Source organism: Macaca thibetana, chromosome 11 (genome assembly GCF_024542745.1).
Source record: "Macaca thibetana thibetana isolate TM-01 chromosome 11, ASM2454274v1, whole genome shotgun sequence".
Classification (NCBI taxonomy): domain Eukaryota; kingdom Metazoa; phylum Chordata; class Mammalia; order Primates; family Cercopithecidae; genus Macaca; species Macaca thibetana.
The window spans coordinates 4,396,127-4,422,718 of NC_065588.1; the positions used below are offsets into that span (position 1 = coordinate 4,396,127).

The 26,592-nt window shown below is 42.6% G+C and overlaps 2 protein-coding genes across 2 annotated transcripts in view; one reads left to right on the forward strand and one right to left on the reverse strand.

Moving 5' to 3' along the window:
- Positions 1-26,472, forward strand: part of TIGAR (TP53 induced glycolysis regulatory phosphatase) — a 1,172,566-nt gene extending 1,146,094 nt beyond the window's left edge. The window contains exons 2-7 of the mRNA XM_050750185.1: positions 4,465-4,574; positions 14,611-14,648; positions 20,658-20,779; positions 21,918-21,995; positions 23,374-23,484; positions 24,368-26,472. Coding sequence (XP_050606142.1) covers positions 4,543-4,574; positions 14,611-14,648; positions 20,658-20,779; positions 21,918-21,995; positions 23,374-23,484; positions 24,368-24,799 — 813 coding nt within the window. The 5' untranslated portion in view covers positions 4,465-4,542 and the 3' untranslated portion in view covers positions 24,800-26,472. The remainder of the gene's footprint in view (positions 1-4,464; positions 4,575-14,610; positions 14,649-20,657; positions 20,780-21,917; positions 21,996-23,373; positions 23,485-24,367) is intronic.
- LOC126931748 (40S ribosomal protein S15-like) lies at positions 7,636-8,153 on the reverse strand. Its single transcript, XM_050750187.1, has one exon. The coding sequence runs from the start codon at positions 8,090-8,092 to the stop codon at positions 7,667-7,669; it is 426 nt and encodes a 141-aa protein (XP_050606144.1). The 5' UTR covers positions 8,093-8,153; the 3' UTR covers positions 7,636-7,666.
- Positions 26,473-26,592: the final 120 nt, after the last annotated feature.

The window sequence follows — 26,592 nt, forward strand, 5'->3', positions numbered from 1 at the left end:
GTACCACCATGCCCAGCTAATGTTTGTATTTTTGGTAGAGATGGGGTTTCACCATGTTGGCCAGGATGGTCTTGATCTCTTGACCTCGTGATCTGCCCAGCCTCCCAAAGTGCTGGGATTACAGGCGTGAACCACCGTGCCCAGTCCCTGATTCTTAAAATTTATGAAGACATTGTTTTTTAATTTATTCCTTAGATAATTAAAAGAAATAACATTGGTGGGTGCTTTGTAACTTTCTAAATTTCTCCTAAAACAATAATCCTCTCCCATATGTCAGCTTTTTTTAAATACATGTATGCTTCATTAGACAAATTGATCATAACAGGTATTCTTCATTCATTTGACAGATTTTAATGGACTCTCCACTGTGTTCCAAACATTTTCTTAGGAACCAAGGAATTAATGAAATAGAGCCAGTAGTTACCCTCATGATTTATAGTTTTGAGACCTCCTGGAGTATACTTATCTGGTCTCAAACTCAGTTCTGAGATCTTGAGAGATGGGAAATTAGTTTTGTTTGTTTGTTTATTTTTTTGTTTTGTTTTTGGAGATGAAAGTCTCACTCTGTCGCCCAGTCTGGAGTGCAGTGGCATGATCTCGGCTCACTGCAATCTCCGCCTCCCGGGTTCAAGCAATTCCCCTGCCTCAGCCTCTTGAATAGCTGGGATTACAGGCGCCTGCCACCATGCCCGGCTACTTTTTGTGTTTTAGTGGAGGGGTTTCAGCATGTTGGCCAGGCTGCCCTCCAACTCCTGACCTCAAGTGATCCGCCTGCCTTGGCCTCCCAAAGTGCTGGGATTACAGGGCCGAGCCACTGTGCCCGGCCCAAGAAATGGGAAATTAGTTAACCTGTATGTGCCTTAATTCTTCATCTGTAAAATGGAAATAACTCCTACCTTGCAGAGTTATTGTGTGTATTAAATAAGACAAAATGGAAAACTGTTTTTATTTAGGCTTTAGAAATACACTTGGATCACCTTAAAGTGAAAGAGGTTTTACTATACAAACTGGAACCTTCAAGGTATAGGGTACGATGGCAGTTTGAGTGACTAGTGACCGGGTACTCTTTGCATTACTCACTTGTGTCTGTGTTTCTCTGTGTGTCTCCTTGCTTCTTCCATTGACTTTTCTTCTTCATACCCTCTCCTCTGTAAATCTGTTCTCTCACTTATATTATTCATGGCTTCTGTTTCTTCACAACTTCAATCAACATGCCCCTTCATAGCCCTAACACTATCCTGTGATTTCTTTCTGCACTTTCTTTCTGCTTCACCCCTCACAGATAACTACTTAATTTCATTTTTCAGCTCAACCTTCCAGGAGAATCTGCTGGGCTGATTCATTCATTTGGGCATTCAGAACACGAACACACACACACACACACAGACACACACACACACACAGAATATCTGTTAGGGCCCTCTGAATTATCCCTCCACGTTCATCCTGAAAATGCCTCCTGTTGACCTGCAAGCTGTCAGAGATGCTGAATTTGGTCCCCACTCCAGTCTACGATCTCCAGAATCTACATTTTAACACTGTGCCCACGTGCTTTGTGTGCACATTCAAGTTTTTTTTTTTTTTTTTTTTTTTTTTTTTTTTTTTTTTTGAGACGGAGTCTGGCTCTGTCGCCCAGGCTGGAGTGCAGTGGCCGGATCTCAGCTCACTGCAAGCTCCGCCTCCCGGGTTCACGCCATTCTCCTGCCTCAGCCTCCCGAGTAGCTGGGACTACAGGCGCCCGCCACCTCGCCCGGCTAGTTTTTTTTGTATTTTTTAGTAGAGTCGGGGTTTCACCGTGTTAGCCAGGATAGTCTCGATCTCCTGACCTCGTGATCCGCCCACCTTGGCCTCCCAAAGTGCTGGGATTACAGGCTTGAGCCACCGCGCCCGGCCACATTCAAGTTTATGAAGCATCACTTTAAACTGCTAGCTCTCAGAACAGCCACCTGTACGCTGGAAACAGCTGGGGATTAAAAACATGCAGGTACTGCTGCCTGAGTCTTTCCCCCAGAAGTTCAGATTTGATTTTTCTGGGGTGTAGTCTGGCAAAGGTCTCCAGACAATTCTAATGTAAAGATAGGTTTGAGGACCTCTAAACTAGTTCTGTGTCACTGCTGACCAGTGGTGTGAGCCTAGACAAATTGCTGTTTCTCTCTAGGCCATATTTCTCATCTTTTGTTGTTGTTGTTGTTGTTCATTTGTTTTGAGATGGTGTCTTGCTCTGTCGCCCAGGCTGGACTGCAGTGTTGGGATCTCGGCTCACTGCAACCTCTGCCTCCCAGGTTCGAGTGATTCTCCTGCTTCAGCCTCCCGAGTAGCTGGAACTACAGGCGCCCGCCACCATGCCCGGCTAATTTTTTGTATTTTTAGTAGAGACGGGGTTTCACCGTGTTTGCCAGGATGGTCTTGATCTCCTGACCTCGTGATCCGCCCGCCTCGGCCTCCCAAACTGCTGGGATTACAGGCATGAGCCACCGCGCCCGGCCATATTTCTCATTTCTAAAGTGAAGACAATGTAGCCTATCCTGTCTACCTCAGAATTGTTCTGAAGGCCAAATTTGATAATACAGGTAAGACTCTTTTGAAATGTGTGCACATGAATCTAAGTATCTCATTCATCTCTTCTCTAAACACATCTTTTCATATATAAGTGGGGATTCAAGGACATAAATGCATTATCAAATACGAGAATTTAGGTAACAGTGTATGGAAGACAATGTCACCTAGCTAACATTACTGTTACTTGTGTCACATTGCTAGGTACTGCTGTCCCAGGTTACCTGTCACAAAACCCAGGATTAGAGAGGTTAATGTTATAAATAAAATTTCGGTGCCACAAAAGAAATAGCACTGAATATAAAATTTTCTTTTTAATTCTCAGCAAGGCAAGGTACTTTTATAGAAGGGTGTGCCCTAACGGAGCAATGTTGAGCACACACTTGGACAAGGGAGGGGAAGGGGTTCTTATCCCTGAGGCACGTGGCCCCTGCTGCTGTGTCGTTCCCCTATTGGCTAGGGTTAGACCCCACAGGTTAAACTAATTCCGATTGGCTAATTTAAAGAGAGTGATGGAGTGAGTGGTTTGGCAGGAAAAATGGTTATGACAGAGCAGGTAATCAGAAGGAGTCAGGGTGGAGCAGGTAATGAAAAAAGCTTGTGGCTGGGCGTGGTGGCTCATGCCCCTAATCCCAGCACTTTGGGAGGTAGAGGCGGGCGGATCACGAGGTCAGGAGATCAAGACCATCCAGGCTAACACGGTGAAACGCTGTCTCTACTAAAAATACAAAAAACTAGCCGGGCGAGGTGGCAGCGCCTGTAGTCCCAGCTACTCGGGAGGTTGAGGCAGGAGAATGGCGTAAACCCGGGAGGCGGAGCTTGCAGTGAGCCGAGATCGCGCCACCGCACTCCAGCCTGGGCGACAGAGCGAGACTCCGTCTCAAAAAAGAAAAAAAGAAAAAAAAAGATTGCTTTACGAGAAAGTTAAGTTTAAAAGTAGAAAGAAAATAATTGAACATACTGACATATTGATTCTTTGAAAAGAAATTTAGAACTCATCTCTAACATTACGTAACTCCCTCAAGGCTCTGAAGGCTATTAAAGAGAAATTACTCGTCTGACGCTTGTGAAAAACGGCAAGACTTTACTCAAGACTGCTGCAATAGGTGAGAGAGACTGAATTCGACTCTAGAATACAACGGGGACCAGTGGAGATTTATAGCCGGGGGCGGGATGGAAGGGATGAAGGAGAAGATGAGAAATTACCAGAACGTGGTAAGCTATTGAGGGGGAGAGGGAGGAGGAACTTGATTAGAGTTCCTTAGAAGGGTCTTAGGAGAGAGTATCAAAAGTGAGGAGGCGCTTCATAAACAGGCTTTGCAGGATTCTTTGGTAAAACCGGGCTCAGCTGGTTTTACTGGTTTTATACTAGAGGATGCCCGTCTAGTATAGAAAAGGCCTCAAAGGAGCCCGATTAAAGTTTGGTCAAGGAGGGCGTCTGTGCCGGCGGAGTCGGGGTCGGTGGGTCTCAGTCTACAGACCTTGCTGACGCTAAGTCCCTAAGGTTAGGGACTAACAGAGCTCATAGAACACAGTCTGTGGGTCGCTGTACACCGTGAGGCATTCATCACAGTGGCCAGCTATAAGACTAACGGTTGCGTTCCAGCCTCAATCGGATCAACCACAAATCGGTGCGCCGGGTTCCTTATCTGCCCGAACGCAGGCAGCCGGCTAGCCGGGGAAGGAATCCTACCGCGGACTCCGCGGGCTGCGCCCCACGCACCTGCCGCGCGCCAATCACAGGCCGGCGCGCAGGGGCGCACGCGCCGCAGCCCTGGGCGGGGCCTCCGAGGCTCCCTCATCCCCCCCGCCCCGTCGGCGTCGCCCGGCCCTGAGTGGCCTGCGGGGATGACGTGCGAGGCCGCCTGGGCCTATGGCGGCGGAGCCGGCCGGCGGCTTGGCGGAAGTGGTGTGGGGGAGGCGGCCCGCAGTGCAGGGGCGGCGCGGAGCGGCGCGGGGCTGCTGACGGGTCTCGGCTCCGGGAACATGGCTCGCTTCGCTCTGACTGTTGTCCGGCAGTGAGTATGGCTGTGGCAGGGGGCCTTTCTCTCTTCCTTGAGTGTATTGGAGCGGGCGAAGGGAACACGGGTCTGCCCCCCTCTCCCCTCCCTGCTCGCTCCGCCCGGGGAGGGCTGGCTTGGAAGCGCTTTTCCCGGGGCGCTTGCCCTGGGGCCGTCTCGTGTCGCCCCTCGTCTCACCCCAGCAGCCCCGAGGGAGGACGGCAGGTCTTAGATAGCTGCGTCCCGTGTTTCAGATAAAGCGAGACCCGGAGGAGCAAGGGATCGGGGTTCGTAGGCACTTGGTGGCTGCACCCAAAACGGTGCCAGACATGTCCACAGACTTGTCTGGGCACCGTTTTTGCTCCCCGGCAGGTTGCAAAGAGTTTGCAGAATTGCTCGTCCGTGGCTGATGTTTGTGATGCCGGCTGCCTTCTGCTATCCTCTCTGTTTCTGAGGTCCCCCTCGTTTCCCCAGACAGTCAGCCCCCCTGGCACATATATGAGACTTCCTTCCTTTCCCCAGAGGTTACAGTTCTGGGAGAGAAAAGAGGGTCACAACTCTGATCTCAGCAGACCGTATCATCCTAAACAAATGTTTTTTATTATCATAACATTACACGGAGCTGAATGCTGATAGGTCTTCATGTTTCTTATCTTTTCTTATCAACATGTATTTGCCAAGTGTTAACGGGAGATGAGATGAAAATCAGGGTAGTTAAGAGCATAGATTTTTCTTCTTTTTTTTTTTTTGCGAGATGGAGCTCGCTCTGTCTGTCACCCAGGCTGGAGTGCAGTGGCCCTATCTCTGTTCACTGCAACCTCCCGCCTCCCGGGTTCAAGCGATTCTCCTGCCTCAGCCTCCCGAGTAGCTGGGATTACAGGCATGCGCCACCATGCCCGACGGATTTTTGTATTTTTAGTAGAGACGGGGTTTCACCATGTTGGCCAGGCAGGTCTTGAAATCCTGACCTTAAGTGATCCGCCCATCTCGGCCTCGCAAAGTGTTGGGATTACAGGCGTGAGCCACCGCGCCCTGCTAAGAGCACAGATTTTTCAGGCAAGGTAGACCTCGGTTGGAATCTGTTCTCTAGCTAAGAGCCAGGTAGCCTGGACTTAAGTTTCCTGATATGCAAATGATAGTGCCTATCTCACTATTTTAATGTGAGAATTAAATGGGGGACAGGTAAAGTGTATGATGCAACAGGGGAAGAAATATATCTGAGAAATAACTTCTATAAAGACAGCTCCAATAAAAGTGCAGTTTATTCCCAAATACGAACGTATAGTTTAGCACAGCAGCATTTTGTGTGGGTACTATGTGCCAGTAGACTGGATCATACAGATAAATAACATACCATTTCTGCATTCAAGCTCACAAGGGACATTAATATGATTTAACTTTGTCAGTTGACTTGAACTGCTATCTTTTCTGGCCTGTCCTTCTTTATAAGAAAGATAATCTTAAGAATCCTCTAAAATTGTCCGTTTGGGATTAGCAGGGTTTTAATGGCTACCTTAGAAATCTAGTTCCTCCCTATCTCTTCTCCCACCCCTTTCGGTTGTATAGAATGCCTTGGGAGAATTCTTAACTTACTAAAGGTCGTACAGCTAACTGGTAGCAGAACAGGAACTAGAGGCCTGATCACCCTTTCTTCCAATGTTAGAGCACTTTCTAGATGCCTGACCCAGCCAGCCCAGTGTCATATTTATAATTGAAACTCAGACCATCAAGGTGGTTCACCCCTGTAATCCTAGCAAGTTGGGAGGCGGAAGTGGGTGGATCCCTTGAGCACAGGAGTTCAAGACCAGCCTGGGCAACATGGTGAAACCTCCTCTCTACCAAAAAAAAGCTGAGTGTAGTGGTGTATGCCTGTGAACCCAGCTAATAGGGAGGCTGAGGCAGGAAGATCACTTGGACCACGTGAGCCTGGGAAGTCAGGGCTATAGTGAGCTGTGATTGGGCCACTGCACCCCAGCCTAGGTGACACAGTGAGACCCTGTCTCAAAAAGAAAAAAAAAAAAAGAAAACTCAGAAGTTGTAGAATATTTGGGTTAAGGCAACCCCTAAAAAGATGATTCCTATTTAGATTCTTAATAGACAACAGTCATACAAATGTGGATTTTATTCCCTTCCTGCTGCTTAAAAAGGGTTTGATTCCGGAGGCCCTCATAGGAATCATTTAAAAAATAAGTCTTAATACACTGTTGTAATTAAAACCTGACAGTTTAGTGAGTTAAGGACTGATATCCTCGTTTTTCACATGAGGCAGCTGAGACAGAGATGCCTTGTAACTTGCTTAAAGTCACATGGCAAGTTGAGGAAGTAGGAGTTTAACCAAAGCAACTTTACCACTCACCGTCTTTTGTTTCCTACTTAATGTGTTACAACCTGGTATTTGTAGATTACTTGAACATCACCAGCCGTTTTTGAGGCTACTTTTTATTCTCTTAATATAATTGTGTGGAGTTATGACAATAGTTTATTTTGTTCTGTTTTATGTGTAGGAAGATGGAGTGAGAGTGTTGAAATAATTGATAGGGCTGGTCCAATGCTTTCCTGTCTGGACCATCCCTCTTCTTGTCTTCAGAGTTCTCAAAACCAAAACCTGGTGATTCTTTCAGGAAAAGAAGTGATTTTAAATTTGACTCATTATCACCATAGTTAAATGTAATGACTTTTTGAAGAGTTAGGGAATTCTATTGGACTTACCTCTTCAGATAATGCAAAAAAATCTTTAAAGCAATTTAAGTTCAACAGAACCCATTAGGAATCTCGTGCTGTTCCTGTATGTGGTTTTCTTTCTTCATACTTTGACATGGAAGTACCAGTGTGTATCATTTCTGGAATAGACTGCCCAAGGTTCCAGAATTTAAGTCTATCATCGTCAGACTATAACTTCTCATGATCTTACGGCACAGCATTGTTGAAAACTCCAACACGTGTAGTTGGCATTACCATCACCTATCCAGCACTATTGAAGGGTCTGGTTCTTTGAAATGTTATTTGTAGGTGTTTGCAGTTAGTCTCAGGCAAAACCATCCATTTCACTTCCTTTTTTTTTTTTTCTGGCGGGTAGGGGGGAGATATGTGTGCCTTTATTAGCTGAGCCTCTACTTGAGGGGGATGAAGCGGGAGGAGTGGGTGGCCCTGAGGCCGGGCCGGCAGTGCCTCACCGGCTCGTAGGTGATGGAGAACTCGCCCAGGTAGTGGCCGATCATCTCTGGCTTGATCTCCACCTGGTTGAAGGTCTTGCCGTTGTAGACGCCCACCATGCTGCCCACCATCTCGGGCAGGATGATCGTGTCCCCCAGGTGCGTCTTCACTACTTCCGGCTTCTCCACTTCCGGCTTCGTGGCCTTGCGCAGGCACTTGGGCAGCAAGTGCTGTTTCCGCCACAGGCCCGGGTTCAGCTTCTGCCGCTGGCACGCACTGTACGGTTGCATCAGCTGCTGGTGAGACATGTACAGCTGCTGGTCCGAGTCCACGCCCCGGTAGGTGAATTTGCGGAACGTCAGCTTCTGCTCTACCTCTGCCATCTTGCTGGATCCTCAGAAAAGTTCATTTCCATTTTTAGGCAGCTCTTAAAACTTTAATATTTTTTGGCAAACTAAATTTAATTTACTTTTAGTGATTTAAAAATGAATTAGTAAAGATTTTTTGTTTTTGCTTTTTTTTTTTTTTTTTTTTTTTTGATACGGAGTTTCACTCTTGTTACCCAGGCTGGAGTGCAGTGGCAAGATCTCGACTCGCCACAACCTCCGCCTCCTGGGTTCAAGCGATTCTCCTGCCTCAGCCTCCCAGTAGCTGGGATTACAGGCATGCGCCACCACGCCTGGCTGCTTTTACTTTTAGTAGAGTTGGGGTTTCTCCATGTTGGTCAGGCTGGTCTCGAACTCCTGACCTCAGGTTATCCGCCCACCTCGGCCTCCCAGAGTGTTGGGATTACAGGCATGCGCCACCACGCCTGGCTGCTTTTTACTTTTAGTAGAGTTGGGGTTTCTCCATGTTGGTCAGGCTGGTCTCGAACTCCTGACCTCAGGTTATCCGCCCATCTCGGCCTCCCAGAGTGTTGGGATTACAGGCGTGAGCCACCGCACCTGGCAGAATTAGTAAAGTTATTGACAGCAAGACTCATTTGGTTTTCTTACTGTACCTCTGTTGGCAGTTACTTTTTGTGTAAGGCTAATAATCGTTCTGTATATTAATAAAGCAAGCAAATACTATTAGGTAATCTGTAATTTAGTACTTTTATAAAGCTAATACTGTTATAAAATTTTAATGCTTTATAAAAGTATAAAGGTACTTTGTACAGATACTTTATAAAGATCAAGGACAGCCAAAAGTCCTGTAATCCCAGCGCTCTGGGAGGCCGAGGCGGGTGGATCACCTGAGGCCAGGAGTTGAAGACCAGCCTGGCCCTCGTGGTGAAACCTCGTCCGTACTAAAAATACAAAAAATTAGCCGGGCGTGGTGGCGGGCGCCTGTAAATCCCAGCCCCTCCGAAGGCTGAGGCAGGAGAATCTCTTGAACGCGAGAGGCGGAGGTTGCAGTGAGCCCAGATTGCGCCATTGCACTCCAGCCAATGAGTGAAAACTCTGTCTCAAAAAAAAAAAAGGACAGCCAAAAGTCTTGTGTTACTAGCTCTTGAAATCTTCTGTATTTGCAAATGAATTTATTAGTGTAAAGGAATTAGGACTAAGCTGTATTCGTGATACCGGGTGAGGGTTTACATTTTCATTTACACTAAAAAACATCTATTTTGAAAACTTGACCCAAATTTACACTGAGATCCCATGATTTGTCCCTCCTTTGTAGCAAACTGAGTATTGTGTGTTGAATTTGAATTCCGTAAAAGGAATTAAGGGAAATCGAGCTTTCTATATGATTTTTGAAGAAATGCTGCAGAGTATAAATCCAGACTAAGAAGATAAAATATCTTTTAAGTAAGAACTGGGAGATAACCTACAAAGTGAATGATGTATATTTGTAGGTCCTATAAATGGCTGATCCTAAGACTTAACATCTTGGCATAAGCCCTTGGATTCCTGCAGAGTCAGGTTTCTGTTTTGGAAATGGACCACACTGCAGATTTTGAAAATGAGTGGTGTTATTCCTGACTCCTTCAAAATATATCCCTCTGAGCTTTCAGCTTCGTTCACCTTCTCTGCTGCTATCGCAAGTCAGACTTGGTTAAGGGAAATAGATTAATAATAAAACTGTTTTAGCCATCAACTTTCCCTTTCCATTCCCCAAGCATACTAATTAAACAGTTACTTCAAGGATTTATATAAACCTCTCAATAAAGCTGATAAAAGCTGTAAAATTAAATATTTATGAAAGCTTTTGGAAAAAAATCTATTTTTGGATTCCTACTCTTTAATATTTATAAAGTGATTTGAACGCAGAAATGCCAAATAGAACTAAACCGAATGCTGTGAGTGTTAATACTGTTGAGTCTGCAGCAGCCTCTGTTGATATACGGCTAAACGGAGCCTTGATTATGTCGCAGCGGTTATGCTGCTTTCACTGAAAATCGTTAGATGGTGGGGCAGTACTTTTACGAAACTATCAAATTTCTGGGATTCCATTTTTTAGAAAGTGACATTTTGACAATATAAACCTTTGTTTTAATTTGAATCTTTCTTTTTTTTTTTTTTGAGACGGAGTCTCACGCTGTTGCCCAGGCTGGAGTGCAGTGGCGCGATCTCGGCTCACTGCAAGCTCCGCCTCCCGGGTTCCCGCCATTCTCCAGCCTCAGCCTCCGGAGTAGCTGGGACTACAGGCGCCCGCCACCGCGCCCGGCTAATTTTTTGTATTTTTAGTAGAGACGGGGTTTCACTGTGGTCTCGATCTCCTGACCTTGTGATCCGCCCGCCTCGGCCTCCCAAAGTGCTGGGATTACAGGCTTGAGCCACCGCGCCCGGCCTAATTTGAATCTTTCATTATCTACTTTGATTACATAAAAATGCTGAGTTAATCTTTTGAGCGAGTATACAAAAGGTAATCATCTCTGCCAAATTTCTGTGATTTGTAAATACTGAGTTTTTTGGTGGCTCTCACATGATTTCTTGGTTGGTAGATTATTAAATTTCTTCTCACCCCTGATTTCAAAATGAGGGTGTGTCTGGCTTGGCTGGAAATTGTATTAGCTATGTTAAAAGAAAAACTTCACACAAATTAGACTTTGTTTATTTGAGCAAAGAAATGATTCATAGATCAGGCAGCACCTAAACAAGTAAAGCTTCAGAGTGCTCAACCCAGCGACATAGGCAGGCAGTATTTATAGACAGAGAAGGGAAGTGACATGGCCAGGTGTGGTGGCTCACACCTATAAACCCAGCACTTTGGGAGGCCAAGGCAGGAGGATCACCTTAGGTCTGGAGTTCGAGACCAGCCTGGCCAACATGGTGAAACCGTGTCTCTACTAAACATACAAAAATTAGCTGGACGTGGTGGCACTTGCCTGTAATCCCAGCTATTTGGGAGGCTGAGGCAGGAGAATCGCTTGAACCCTGGAGTTGGAGATTGCAGTGAGCCAAGATCACACCACTGCACTCCAGCCTGGGCTGCATAGTGATACCCTATCAGGAAAAAAAAAAGAAAGAAAGGATGTGTCATATAGAAGTAGCCTGATTGGTTACAGCTCCACTTTGCCTTATTGGGACATGTCTGAGCAGTTTGCAGCCCATAATTGGCTGAAAGCTCAGCTGCCATGATTGGCTGAGACTTGGTTCTTATTACAGGAATATACTCTCAAATTATGTTGTAGTTTGTTTACATATTAAGTTAGGTGACAGCTCCCTAGGCATGGAGGCAGTTTTAGGCCAGGTTTAATTTAAGGGCTACAAGCCACTGTCTAATGAGGATGTTATTTGTATTAAAATAACAGATATTTTGTTCTTGGTCTCAGCAAGATTTTGAGGCTGAGACAGGAAGTGAATCCAATACATGGTAACTATTTTCTAGATTAAAAATGACAGGTTCCCCATGTTTGCGCTGAATGCTTCTGCTTTATCCATCTGAATGGTAGAGGTTAATATCCTCTTTCATGCCCATTTTTTAAGATTCTGAATGACTTTTGGAGTGTAGGAAATCGTTTTTGTTGTTGTTGTTGTTGTTGTTGTTGTTTTGAGTTGAAGTCTCGCTTTTGTCTCCCAGGCTGGAGTGCAATGGCACGATCTGGCTCACCGCAACCTCCGCCTCCTGGGTTCAAGTAATTCTTCTGCCTCAGCCTCCCGAGTATCTGGGATTACAGGTGCCTGCCACCATGCCTGGCTAATTTTTGTATTTTTAGTAGACACGGGGTTCCATCATGTTGGCTAGGATGGTCTTGAACTCCTGACCTCAGGCGATCCACCCTCCTCAGCCTCCCAAAGTGCTGGGTTTATAGGCGTGAGCCACTGCACCTGGCCTAGGAAATCTTTTATTAATTTTAACAACAATGATAATGGCAAATCAGTGCAGTTGGTTTTTACCAGGGTATAAATAGTTCTATGTAACTTTTTTTTTTTTTGGAGACAGAGTCTTGCTCTGTCGCCTAGGCTGGAGTGCAGTGGCATGATCTTGGCTCACTGCAACCTCCGCCTCCTGGATTCAAGTGAGTCTTCTGCCTCAGCCTCCTGAGTAGCTGGGACTACAGGCGCGCACCACCATGCCCGGCTAATTTTTGTACTTTTAGTAGAGACGGAGTTTCACCATATTGGCCAGGCAGGTCTTGAACTCCTCACCTCGTGATCTGCCCACCTCGGCCTCCCAAAGTGCTGGGATTACAGGCATGAGCCACCACGCCTGGCCAGTTCTGTGTAATTGTATTTCTTTATCATACATTTATTTTTTAAGCTAATACATCTGCATATTTAGAAACCAAAACAATTCTCCCTAGTCTTCCTCTTCTCCCCCCAACCAGTAGGTGACCACGTTTATTAGTTTCATGTTTATCCTTTCATTGTTTCTTTGTGCATATCCATATGTTTATTTCCCTCCTTTCTAAAAAGGTAGCTTTCTTTTTATATTATTCTATACCTTGCTTTTTCTACTTAATCATATATCTTGGTGAGCATTCCGTATCTACATATAATCTCTCTCTTTAAAGGACACATTTGCATAGGATTCTATTAGGTAGATATGTCACTGTTTATTTGTTAATATAAGTAATGGTTATTTTGGCCACAGTTAAGGAAACTAATTTCCTTGTTAACAGACATTTGGGTTGTTTATAATCTGTTGCTACTAGAAATAATACTGTAGCTAATGAACTTTTTTTTTTTTTTTTTGGTGAGATAGGGTCTCGCTCTGTCACCCATACTGGAGTGCAGTGGTATGATCGCAGCTCACTGCAACCTCTGCCTCCCGAGCTTAAGCAATTCTCATGCCTCAGTCTCCCAAGTAGCTGGGATTACAGGCGCCCGCCACCACACCTGGCTAATACTTGTGTTTTTAGTGGAGACGGGGTTTTACCATGTTGGCCAGGCTGGTCTTGAACTCCTGACCTCAAGTGATCCATACTCACCTCAGCCTCCCAAAGTACTGGGATTACAGGCGTGAGCCACCACACCTGGCCGCGAATGATAATGATCTTTTAAATATGAGTGAATTCAGTTATTCCCAGTAATTGGGTTATTGGATAAAAGGGTAAAGAGATTTGTCATTTTGATAGATATTTTCAGATGACCCTCTCTAGGCAAAAGTACATTCATGAAGTTCTGTCATTTCCCAGGATTTTCTCCAGACCCTGGACATGTTGAGGGTATGCGGTCCCTGCTTGTGCCTTTCAGGAACTGGAGCCAGGATAGACATACAGCTACAAAGTCAGTTAGCACACAGATGAAAACTTACATCGGTAGTGCCAGGGGACAGTGGGAGCATAGAGTGTGGGTATTAAATAGAGTAGGTAGATGGGGAATGGTACCAGGGAGGGAGACCACCTAAAAGAACCCGGTCTTGTGTTGGGTCTTAAAGAACATTCGTATTGGCCAAAGCCAGCAGTCTGCATCTTGGCGGAGGTTGGCACACAGCTGTCTTTGTAAACAGGCAGCAAGATTCCAGGCCGAGGCCTGAGCTTATGATTCTGACTTCCAGGTCTGGTAGATTTTTTTTCTACATCTGAGTAAATCAATCCTTTGTAACTTTTTAATTATTACAAACTAGTGCTTCACTTAAAAACAATGGAACGATCATTTTCCATCGAAATCAAGGAAATGCAAATTAAAATCAAAGTGGGATGAATTGTTCAGGCACCAGATTGGCACTGATTGAAGAAACCTTACACCACTGAGTCTTGTTGAGGGTGGTATACCACACTACAGGGTGGTGTAACTTGCTATGACACTTTGGCATTACCTAATAAAGCTGGGTATTTGCATACCTTATGGCCCAGCAATTCTAGTGCTAGGTTGGGTCAGCGAACATTTAAGTAGCGCTCAAATCTCAACTGAATTCTCCTTGATTCTACTTTTATTGCTTTGATTTGTTTTGGTATTTTAGTTTTTAAAAGTGTAGTACTCAAACCTCAGTTCAGTGTGCAGATGGTCTGCAAGATAGCCGTCAGTACTACAGAAAATAACTGCTGAAGGCCTAGGAACTAAGAGAGGGCAGGGGGTTCTGAAGGTTTGTGGACTTCTCTCGCATTCCATTCAGATTCTTTTTCACTTGCTCATTCAGTCCAGCAATGAAGAGACTGACTCTCACGTTTTTGGTCCTGCTGCCAGTGAGAGTAGTTTTGATCAATATATTTCTTTTAACAACATTATTTGGCTAAAATGGCATTTGCATTATATTTTTTAGTAGGATTTTCCATTTGCAATCCACTTAAGATTGGTTCCTGATCTATGTGTTTTAGTTTGGAGTAGTTTGAAGTTCTTAGCTCTTCATTAAAGAAGAAGATTGCAAATATTAGTTTAGAATAAATTGTTTTTATGGGTTGGATTATGAAGTATGTTACAAGTTTCATATGATGTCTTTATTAGTCTAATCACACTTCATTGCTCATTTTTTTTCCTCCTCTCAAAAATAGTATAATTTGGCTAATAAGGTTCTCCTTCTCTTTGTATTTTAGTGGAGAAACAAGATTTAACAAGGAGAAGATAATTCAAGGTTGGTATAATCTGATTGTTATTTTAGCTCTCACCCTCGTGTTAATAAGATGTGTGAGTTAAGCAGATTTGGTGGGGTGGGGTAGACTGGGGGCAGCTCCATTGTGAATTGGGATTACAGAATCAAAACATCATAACCACAGAAATACGATCAGAAATATGGTCAGGGCTGTTAGTAACCAGGAGGAATAAATCTCTCAAGTGAACTGGGTGTGAAGTACAGTTCTCCAAGTTATTCTTTATGTATAGCTTCAAAGTGGTTCTGTCAGCTGATTAATTATATTGGGTCTGGGTGTCTTAAAATATAACTGTCTGGATTTGAAATTATTCTATATTTGGAAGCATGAAGTTTACTGACCGGTGTTAATGGTATTTTTTCTGCTAAGATAGTTATTTTAGTTTTAGTAGTAATAAAGGTTTAAAAAAAGAACTATTTTCATATGTGGTTGTTACTTTATTCTGAAGAGATTCTTTCTCCCTTTTTCTGTTAATTTGGACTCAGATCTTTTATTTGCCCTGTGATCCAGCTAGTCTGGCTTTTTAAGAATATCTTGGGTGAACTTTTGGCTAGACATGCTATTTCTATGCTGTGATTATAAAAGCTTTTAGTTTTATTTTTTTGGTTAGGGACTTCTGGGGTTTACAAAAACTGATTTTCATATTCCATGAGCCTGACTCCCTTTTATGGACACTAACTGGTCTGATTCTCAAAGGAACCTTTGTTTTCAGACAAAATATGCCCCACCCAGGTTATCCTTTGGACTGAGGCCTCTTACCACCTGGCCTTTGGTATTGCTCACTTCTCTTCTTTCCCAAGACATTGACAGTAGAACGTCAAGAAAGTTTTTGTGTTCACACTTGTTTTAGGTTTGTGTTCTTTTCCTGACCTTGTCAGTTGGATGCTTTAGTTCTTTAAGTTATAGCCTTTTGTGTGTAAGCATTCAAGGCTCATATATTCCTTTTTTTTTTTTTTTTTTTTTTTTTTTTGAGGCAGGGTCTCACTCTGCCGCTCCAGCTGGAGTACAGTGGCACGATCTGAGCTCACTGCACCCTCTGCCCCTCGGGTTCAAGCAATTTCTTATGCCTCAGCCTCCTGAGTAGCTGGGATTACAGGCGCACGTCACCATGCCCAGCTAATTTTTCTATTTTTGGTAGAGATGGGGTTTCACCATGTTGACCGGGCTGATCTTGAACTCCTAACCTCAGGTGATCTGCCTGCGTCGGTGTCCCAGAGTGCTGAGATTACAGGTGTGAGCTGCTGCACCGGTCCTCAAGGCTTATATATTTCTAAGCACTGTTTCTGTTTGCATGCCCATAGTTTTGACACGTGGTAATGTGGTAAGCATTCAGCGCTAAGTATTTTAAATTCCCATTGAGTGACTTCCATTGTAAATGCTTTTGTGTTCTTGTCAGTATGGTTTATTTGATGATACTTCTTTGAAATGTGTTAATTATGGTCAGTTTTTATAATTCTTCCATTGTATGCTTCAGAAAAATCTATAATCCCTCATTGTTGGGACTGGAGTTATATATCAAATAATCAGCCTTCTTGATTTTGTTTTTCAAATCTTACACACTTTATTAACTTTATAAATGCACTAGTTTGCCTGCATGTCCTAAGTATCAATTTATGAGTGCAGTATTTTTAATTCCCTGCTGCGGTGGCCAGTTTGCCCTTTAATAGTTGAAATTCTGTCCATTTTTGGTTTCTGTGTTCTGCTTTTGTACAGATTGAGGTTATTTTATTAGGCTTATACAAGTTTAAATGATTACATCTGAGTAAATGGGATCATTGATTTTTTTATAGTGGTCCCCAAATCCTTAGTGAGACTTTTGTCATAAAGTCTTACTTTTCTGATAGTAATATAGCTACTTGAGCTGTTTTGGAGATGGAATTTCACTGGAATGTATTTTTCCATCTCATTCCTTTCACCCTTTGTGTGTACTCATGTTTAAGTGTTATAAATAGTATGTAGCTACATTTTGGCTCTTTTACAAATATATATAATTTGTCTTTCTTTTTTTTTTTTTGAGACAGAGTCTTGCTCTGTCGCCCAGGGTGGACTGCAGTGGTGCGATCTTGGCTCACTGCAGCCTCTGCCTCCCGGCTTCGAGCAGTTCTGCTGCCCCAGCCTCCCGAGTAGCTGGTATTACAGGTGCTCGCTGCCACACCTGGTTACTTTTTGTCTGTTCGTTTGTTTATTTATTTATTTATTTTGAGATGGAGTCTCATTCTGTCACCCAGGTTGGAGTGCAATGGCGTGATCTCGGCTCCTGCAACCTCTGCCTCCCGGGTTCAAGTGATTCTCCTGTCTCAGCCTCCTGAGTAGCTGGGATTACAGGTGTGTGCCACCAGGCCCGGCTAATTTTTGTATTTTTAGTAGAGACGGAGTTTCACCACGTTGGTCAGGCTGGTCTTGAACTTCTGACCTCGTGATCCACCCATCTCGGCCTCCCAAAGTGCTGGGATTACAGGTGTGAGCCACCACGCCCGACCTAATTTTTGTATTTTTAGTAGAGACGGGGTTTCACCATGTTGGCCAGGCAGGTCTCGAACTCCTGACCTCAGGTGATCCACCTGCCTTGGCCTCCCAAAGTGTTGGGATTACAGGCGTGAGCCACCACGCCTGGCCTAGAATTTGTCTTTTGACTAGCAGTAGTGGCTGTTTGCCTTTGTTCTGGTCACTGATGTGTTTTGATTTTTTTTCTTTCTTGTTGTTTCCCCCTTCTTTTTCTAGTCTTTCTTTTTTATCTTACCTGCTTTTACTTCTTAAGTGCTTGGTTTTTTCCTGTTCAACACTCTCTTACTTTCCCCACTACCTTTGAATTGATGTACCATTTCCATTCTTTTCATGGTTATCTTAAAAGTTTTACCCTCATACCTGTCTTAGCCAGGGCTGCTGTAACAGAGTATCATGGACTCAGTGGCTTGAACAGTGCACAGTTCTAGAGACTGAGAATTCCAAGATCAGGGTGCCAGCAGATCCAGTGTCTGTGGAGGGCCTGATTCCTGGTTTGCAGACTGCTGTCCTCTGGTTAATATCCTCACATGGCAGAGAGAGAGAATGAGAGGAATTATAAGGACACTAATCCTGTCATGAGGGCTCCACCCTAGGATCTAATCACCTCCCAGAGGCCTGCCTCCTAATACCATCACATTGAGGGTTAGGATATCAACATTTGAATTTTGGGGGGACACATTCACTCTGACAGTACCTAATAAAGTATAATATTAATATCCCCTCTTCCAAAAAATACAAATAACTTGTCTAGTAGCTTAGTCCTGTCTTTTTTTAATTGCTTAAGGTAGACGACATTATCTTCATTTGTTTAGATGGCATTTAAATTTATGAATATATTTGCAAGTTTCTCTGCTCCTCATTTGTTTTCATCTCAGACCATTTCTGAAGTACATTCTTTGAAAAGTCCTCTAGTGTATATAGAGCAGCTGGTGGTAAACGCAGTGGCTTCAGTCAGTACACACTTTGAACTGGTGATTCTCTCAGCCCTTGGAAGATAGCATTCTGCAGTTTTTGGTTCCATTTTTCCTGGTAAGAGGTTTCTGTCAGCTAAATGGTGTTCCATGGTAGGAAATAGGTCTTTTTCTGTAACTTCGTTTAAACTCTTCAATTTTGGTATTCTTCAGTGTCTCATAATGTATCTAGGAGGGTTTTTTTTTTTTTTAAATTTATCCTGATTTTCATGTGTTTTTTATTCTGTGAAATTCTCAGCTATTTTCTTTTCATATTCCTCTCCTTCATTTTTTCTATTCTTTTTTTTTTTTTTTTTTTTTTGATACGGAATTTCACTCTTGTTGCCCAGGCTGGAGTGCTGTGGTGTAATCTCGGCTCACTGTAACCTCCGTCTCCTGGGCTCAAGCAATTTTCCTGCCTCAGCCTCCCAAGTAGCTGGGATTACAGGTGTGCTCCACCACGCCCAGCTAATTTTGTATTTTTAGTAGAGACAGGATTTCTCCATGTTGGCCAGGCTGGTTTCAAACTCCTGACCTGGAGTGATCCACCCACCTCGGCCTCCCAAAGTGTTGGGATTGCAGGCGTGAGCCACCGTGCCCAGCCATTTTTTTTCTGTTCTTTTAGCGTTCCAATTAGATGGATGTTATAAACTGAATGTTTTTCTTCCCAAAAGTTACATGTTGAAATCATAACTCCCAATATGATGACATTAGGAGGTGGGGTCTTTGGGCGGTCATTAGGTCACAAGGGTGCAGCCCTCATGAATGGAATTTATGCGAGAGACACCGGAGAGCTCTTTCCTCTTTGTGCCATGGGAGCCCTGAAGGAGAAGTCAGCCTGTAACGGGGAGAGGGCCCTCACCAGAACCCAACCATGATGGTGCCCTCATCTCAAACTTCCAGCCTCCAGAACTGTGAGAAATAAATATCTGTTGTTAATAAGCCACCCAGTCTGTAGTACTTTGTTATAGCAACTAAGACAATGCATCATTAGGAATTCTCATTCTTTCCTTTGGAACTCTTGATATATCTGAGCTGTGTTCTATCTCCTTGTATCTGTGCTGTGTACTGGGCAATACCTTCTGCCCTGTCTGAGTTCATTAAACCTCCTTTCATCCAAGCCTCTGTTTATCCATCAAGGGCCCCCCCCCCAGCCCCTGGCAATTCTGATTTTTATTATTAAAAGATCTATTTAGTGATTTTAGAAAACTGTCTGCTTATTTTTGATGCTTACTGTTAATTGCTTGTTTTTGTGATTCTGTCTTTATGTTTTATTCATAGTCATTGTAAAGTCCATATTTGCTGATTTCAACGTCTGAAGTCTTGATGGATGGCTTTGGTTTATGATAGATTATTTTCTTGTGTGTTGAATCTTTGGCTAAACAATTACTTGTTCTAAATTAGTGGAAAACCTGTTAGTCTCTTTTGAGAATGATTTGCTCTGAAAAGGATTTGTATTTTATTTTACCACAGGCCTGAGGCTGCACATTAAGTCTCCTTACAGGAGCCCTTGCTCCCAAGAATTTTGTGTTTAGTCCTCCCGCTTGCCGTCCGCTCCAGCAGGCCTCCTCCCCCAGCCCCACCAGCCTGTCCTGATAGCCCACCACCGTCATTTTCTTCATGTCCGTTTCACAGTTCAGCGCAGGGTTTTGGGGTTGCTTTCCTTTGTCCCTTGGAGATTTTTTATACGTTCTGTGGGCCCAGCAATGCAGCACACACACACACACACACAGACACATACACACACAAACACACACACACACAGACACCCACACACACACACAGACACACACACAAACATACACACACAGACACACACACACAGACACACACAGACACACAGACACAAACATACACACACACACAAACATACACACAGACACACACAGACACAAACTTACACAAACATACACACACACAGACAGACACACACAGACACAGACACACACAGACACAGACACACACACACAGACACACACACACAGACACACAAACACACACACACCATTTAGATCTTTTGTAGTAGGAGGTCCCTTGAGAGTGTCCAGTCAGCCGTTATCCTGGAAATAGAGGTTTCAAAGCATTTTTTAAATGAAAAAGGAAAAGAAAGGGAGGGAGGAAGGAAAGAGGAAAAGTAATACCATTATAATACTGAACATTTGGATGATGGGAATGAAGAAGGAAAAAACTTTTAGATGATGGTCCTGCCGTCCCAACACATTACCTGTAAGATCAGAGCCAATTATTGAAGAGATGGGCAAACATAAAAGAGGGAAAAGCTAAGACATTTGTGTCTCATCATCACCTAATTCCCATTAGGCAAGCATTCTTTTGGAAAATAATTGAATACCTGAGCCTTTATAGACTTACAACTTACTTTTACTTGCTAATAACTCCCTGAAAAGTTATGTGGAAAAGTCCTTAAAAAAATCTTTCATTAAAATATAGATAAATGCAGCCTATATTTTCTACATGTGATTTATACATCTCTTATATGTAGTTTTGAATGTTATTTTTCCTCTTCTTAATATATCACAGGACAAGGAGTAGACGTACCTCTTTCAGAAACTGGATTTAGACAAGCAGCAGCTGCTGGTATATTTCTGAATAATGTGAAGTTTACTCATGCTTTCTCCAGTGATCTCATGAGGACAAAGCAGGTACATTTATTTATTTATTTGTTTTGAGACAGAGCCTCACTCTGTGCCCAGGCTACAGTGCAGTGGTGCAGTCTCTGTTCACTGCAACCTCCATCTCCTGGGTTCAAGTGATTCTCATGCCTCAGCCTCCCAAATAGCTGGGATTACAGTTGTGTGCCACCACACCTGGCTGATTTTTGTAATTTTAGTAGAGATGGCGTTTTACCATGTTGCTAGTCTCAAACTGCTAACCTCAGGTGACCCACCCGCCTTAGCCTCCCAAAGTGCTGAGATTACAGGCGTGAACCACCACGCTCAGCAACAGGTGAGTTTAGAGTTAAGGTCTAATATGATGTACCAAAAGTCTCAACAATTGTATAATCTTGAAAAATCTGCTACCAGAGTCTGTAGGGAATTAAACCCCACACAGACATGACCTTCCTCAACAGAACTTATTTATTTTAATTTTATTTTGTACTTTTTTAAAAAAATAATTTTTAAATTAGAGTAGCCTAGAAAAAAATGTCTAACAAGAATATAAATAAGCTATTATGAGACAGCAGGGAGAAATGACAGGAGAAATTAACCCACCGTGACATCAGGTATTATGATTACCTGATAGAGTAAGAAACCACCATGTCACTGTAAAGAAATAAAAGACTTGTTAGAAATATCTTCAGGGAGCAGATTAAACTGTTGTTGGAATTTCATCTCCCCCATAAACAGTTAGAAAATGTGACAAAATATGCGAAACCACTGTTTTCAGACATTAGACTTTGGGCACTGTGGGCCTATGATGCCTGAATGAAGTGGAACAAAGAAGGTGAGCCCTAGGAGTGTCCTGGTTTTCTGGCTGAAGCAATTTCCAGACTCTGGTAGGCGAAGCCAAGTAGAGCTTAGAGGTCTCGGCGAGTTAAGGAGACAAAACTTGTTTTTTTATTAGAGATGGGGTTTCACCGTGTTGGCCAGGATGGTCTAGATCTCCTGACCTCATGACCCACCCACCTTGGCCTCCAAAAGTGCTGGGATTACAGGCGTGAGCCACTGTGCCTGGCTCTAGTTCTTTTTTATTCACTAAGATGACGTAGATTCTCTCAGTGTTTCCACCAGAATGGTGATTGTTTTTATTAAAAAAAGGAACAATTGTCTTGATTTTCAGACCATGCATGGAATTTTGGAGAAAAGCAAAGTTTGCAAAGATATGACAGTAAAGTATGATTCAAGACTTCGGGAAAGGGTAAGTAACTTATTTACATATTATTCTTCACCATAAATTATCAGTAAGCCACCACAGTTTGTCACTTGGCTAAAAGTTAAATGCATTTCTGCTAGGGATTTTCAATCAGTGAAAATCTTTAAGGATCTACCATATGACAGTCACTGTTACATGCCCTCATATATAGCATCTTATTATTAAAATCAAGCAAGATAAGCATCTTAAGGTATAAAAGAAGGCACACTCATAAGAACTTAACACAGTATAGAAGAGTTTAAAGGTGAAAAATATGGATATCACATAATTTATGTAACCTAGCTACTGCTGATGGACAGCTAGGTTTTCACTAGATTCCCACTGATGTAAATAATGTTAAACTAAACATCTTTGTAGTTAATTCATTGTAGACCTATATATTTCTAGAAATGGACATCAGTGAGTGTGTACTTTTTTTAAGGCTTTTATATACATATTGCCAAGTTGCTTTCCAGAAAACCTGTGCCAATTTATAGTCCCATGAATGACCTAGGAGAAAGTTTTGTTTTTTTACACCAACAATTGGTATTATTAGACTCTGTGATTTCCCAATTTAATAGCTTAAGAATGGTGCCATGTGGCTGGCATGATGGCCTGTCATCTCAGCACTTTGGGAGGCTGAGGTGGGCAGATCACTTGAGTTCAGGAGATTGAGACCATCCTGGCTAACATGGTAAAACACTGTCTTTACTAAAAATATAAAAAATTAGCCAGGTGTGGTGGCATGTGCCTGTAGTCCCAGCTACTCAGGAGGCTGAGGCAGGAGAATCGTTTGAACCCGGGAGGCGGAGCTTGCAGTGAGCTGAGATCGCGTCACAGCACTCCAGCCTGGGTGACAGAGCGAGACTCCGTCTCAAAAAAAAAAAAAAAAAAAAAAAAAAAAAAAAAAGAAATAGATCTCTCATGTTAATGTCTTAAAATTCAACTTCCTTGTAACTATGGTGATATGTTTATTTAGCTATTTCATAGTGCTGTCATTGGGATCAAATGGGATAGTATGTGTGGATGGGAGGTGGCTGAGTTAGTACCTTTTGCATGTTAATCTCTAGTCCTACAATCTGTGCAAATCTCTGTATTTATGTGTTCAATAAATTCCCACCATCTACTTAAGATTGCTTAGCAAGTTATTTTAAAATAACCCGTTTGGACATAGTGTACAACTCAATATTTCAATTATATTTTCTAAGGTTCATGGCCCTCTACTGAGGACATTCTCATTATCAGTTCAGAGGAGATACAATAAATTAACTGGAGGAGATTTAGCTTATTCCTGAGATGAATGTTCTAAATTTGCCATAAACATAAACTTAATTGTTATATTGCAGTCTCCTTTGAGAAACTGTTATCTATTGGACTATTTCAGAAATACGGGGTTGTAGAAGGCAAAGCGCTAAGTGAGCTGAGGGCCATGGCCAAAGCAGCCAGGGAGGAGTGCCCTGTGTTTACACCGCCCGGAGGGGAGACGCTGGACCAGGTATGTGGCACTGCTGATGTCAGAGTGGTTGAATTAAGACTCATAAATGAGATGTTTCGGAATTTTAGCTAAGTAGTTTGAAAGTTGCTTGGTTCATTCTCTTTTCCTTTTTAAATTATCTATTTACTTAGCAAATTATTCATTTCTATTTAAAATCTTATTTATTCTTCAGTTGCCTTTGTCATTACTGATAATGGACTTAAGGAAAGGTGTTATTGGATGGTACTTCTAAAAAAGACCTTTGAATATGAAGCAGTGGCTTAGTGGTGGGAGTGGAGTTCAAAGAGGGTGATCGGCAAGTCACTCGAGGTGAAATAACTCAAAACATGAAGTCTTCAAGCCTCCGCTGCCGCCTCAGCTCGGTTCCTGATGGCAGCCCTGTGCTTGCATTTCTTCAGGGTTCTGCTTTGAATTGCATTATTGGTGATTCCCCCAACCCACCACCACCTCCTTAATTTTTATCTTAATTTTCTTGAAAATACATTACTTTAGTAAGGGAAGGATTTGTTGCTGCTGTTGTTCCAGTGGCACTGAAGCGCCAGAGACAGCTTCCTGTTAGCACTGTTTTATGAGTTTCTGTTGGCTTGTAGGTTTCCCTAACTAGACCGTGAGTGCTTTGAAGTCAGGAACTGGGAATTGTATCTTCTTCATCTTGGTCTGCATGGTGCTTTCATAGTTCCAGAAATGTGGTGGATACTTATATACATATATATGTCCCTGAAACTACTGATTGAAGGAATATAAATGTAGACTGAGATTCTTCTGCTTGTGTAGTACTTGGCGTTCAATATTAGAAAAAAATCCAGTCAGTTATGTTCTATGTTAACATTTTAAGGAAATCATTAATGGCACTTTATTTTGACTTTTATTTCTTTTCTTGTAGGTGAAAATGCGTGGAATAGACTTTTTTGAATTTCTTTGTCAGCTAATCCTGAAAGAAGCAGATCAAAAAGAACAGTTTTCCCAAGGATCTCCAGGCAACTGTCTGGAAACTTCTTTGGCAGAGATATTTCCTTTAGGAAAAAATCGCAGCTCTGAAGTTAATTCAGACAGTGGTGTTCCAGGATTAGCAGCCAGTGTCTTAGTTGTGAGTCACGGTGCTTACATGAGAAGTCTGTTTGATTATTTTCTGACTGACCTTAAGTGTTCCTTACCAGGCACTCTGCGCAGATCCGAAGTTATGTCAGTTACTCCCAATACAGGGATGAGTCTCTTTATCATAAACTTTGAGGAAGGAAGAGAAGTTAAACCAACGGTTCAGTGTATTTGTATGAACCTACAGGATCATCTAAATGGACTGACTGAAACTCGCTAAGGTTAAATCTGCATCAAAATTTAACCATTTTGAGCCTCGGAAGGGAGTGCCATTGGCTTTATTTACTTCTCTCCTCTGCTAGTGCTGATTTGGAAACAGTTAAAAGCCAATTTTTAGCTCAAATGGAATCATAGCCACATAAAACTTTAACGGACAACTATATAGAATTAACTTATTTTGTCTAAGTACAGTTGTCATTTTCCAGAATAATTTTACCAGCCTGCTATGTGTCGTCTCTGGATTGCACATGGATGATGAAGGAACTCAGTATTGAAAGTTGGGGGATTAGTAACCTCGTTAACAACGGTTTCTTTTTCATTTTAGCCTGTTTTAATGGCTGTTGGTAAGATACTGGTTTTTTTTAGTATCTCATCCAGTGCTTGGAAGAAAGAATGGTTTATAATTCCCAATACATGTTTATATTGACTATGTGTTGTATTTTTAAAATCCTTTAAATAAAAAATCCTTATAAGTTTATGTAAAGCAAAATAACACTAACATGTTTTACATATAAATCAACTGTTGGAATATTTTATTCTAGAGGGCTTGAAATGTGGATGAATACAGATTATGATTACAGAATGGTCTGGGGGAAGAAGTTAAAACATTTGATTTAAATACAGGAAAGAAGGAATCTTAGAGCAGAAGATAAAAGAACAGCCTTTTCTAAACAATACCTTGCAAAAGTCAAGTCAGTGGAAACCAGGAAAGCCAAAAAAACGAAGAATATCCACTTGCTTCTTATCTAACCTATAGGCTGAAGAATTTCCAGTTTGAGGAAGGCTCTAAAGAAAGTAAACAGTTAACAGTACACCACACAGTAATCTCAGAATAAAAGAGGGACCTTCTTTGTAAAGAATGGTGCTCTAGGCCGGGCTCAGTGACTCACACCTGTAATCCCAGCACTTTGGGAGGCTGAGGCGGACGGATCACAAGGTCAGGAGTTCAAGACCAGCCTGGCCAACCATGGTGAAACCCTGTCTCTACTAAAAATACAAAAATTAGCCAGGCGTGGTAGCAGGCGCCTGTAATCCCAGCTACTTGGGAGGTTGAGGCTGGAGAATCGCTTGAACCCGGGAGGCGGAGGTTGCAGTGAGCTGAGATCGCGCCGCTTCACTCCAGCCTGGGTGACAGAGGGTTCTGTGGGGGTGGGGAGTGGAGGTGGGTAGGGGAGTAGAATGTTGCTCTGATAACCACAGCTGTGGTTATTTTATGGCAGGTATAGGTGAGGTTGCCTCTTCTTTCCACCAGATGGCACTGGAGAAAAGGGATTTTGATTAACTTAATTTTATACACAAGATTGGTCTTTGAGAAATCTTTATCTAAATGAGGAAACTGTTTTACATGTAGTTCGCTTTTAAGTCACCATGTTGCTAAATGCTGTGAGTCTCAATTTTAAGGAGGATTAATACTAAAGTTGTCAGGTAAGGCTATAATCACATATAGTCAAAATTTACTTTGACATCATTTTAAATCATATGTACAATTCAGTATTATATTGTTCTTAGTGTGTCTAGCGCTACCAGTTTTCTACCAGTATTGAAACAGGGCACGTATTTGAGCATCAGAGGAAGTATACTGTAAGTAAATATTTGAAAAATAAGCAAAAAGGACAGATAATAATTATCTCCATTCCCACCATACTGAAGTAATCTTTCCATTTTTTTTTTTTTTTTTAAAGAAACAAAACATAGAGATAAAAGTAGAGTTTTCTTTAACCAGTTCTCACAGTCCTGTTGCCTCCAGAGGCAGCCACTGCAGTGAGTCTGTGTATATGTTCATCTGTTCCTTAC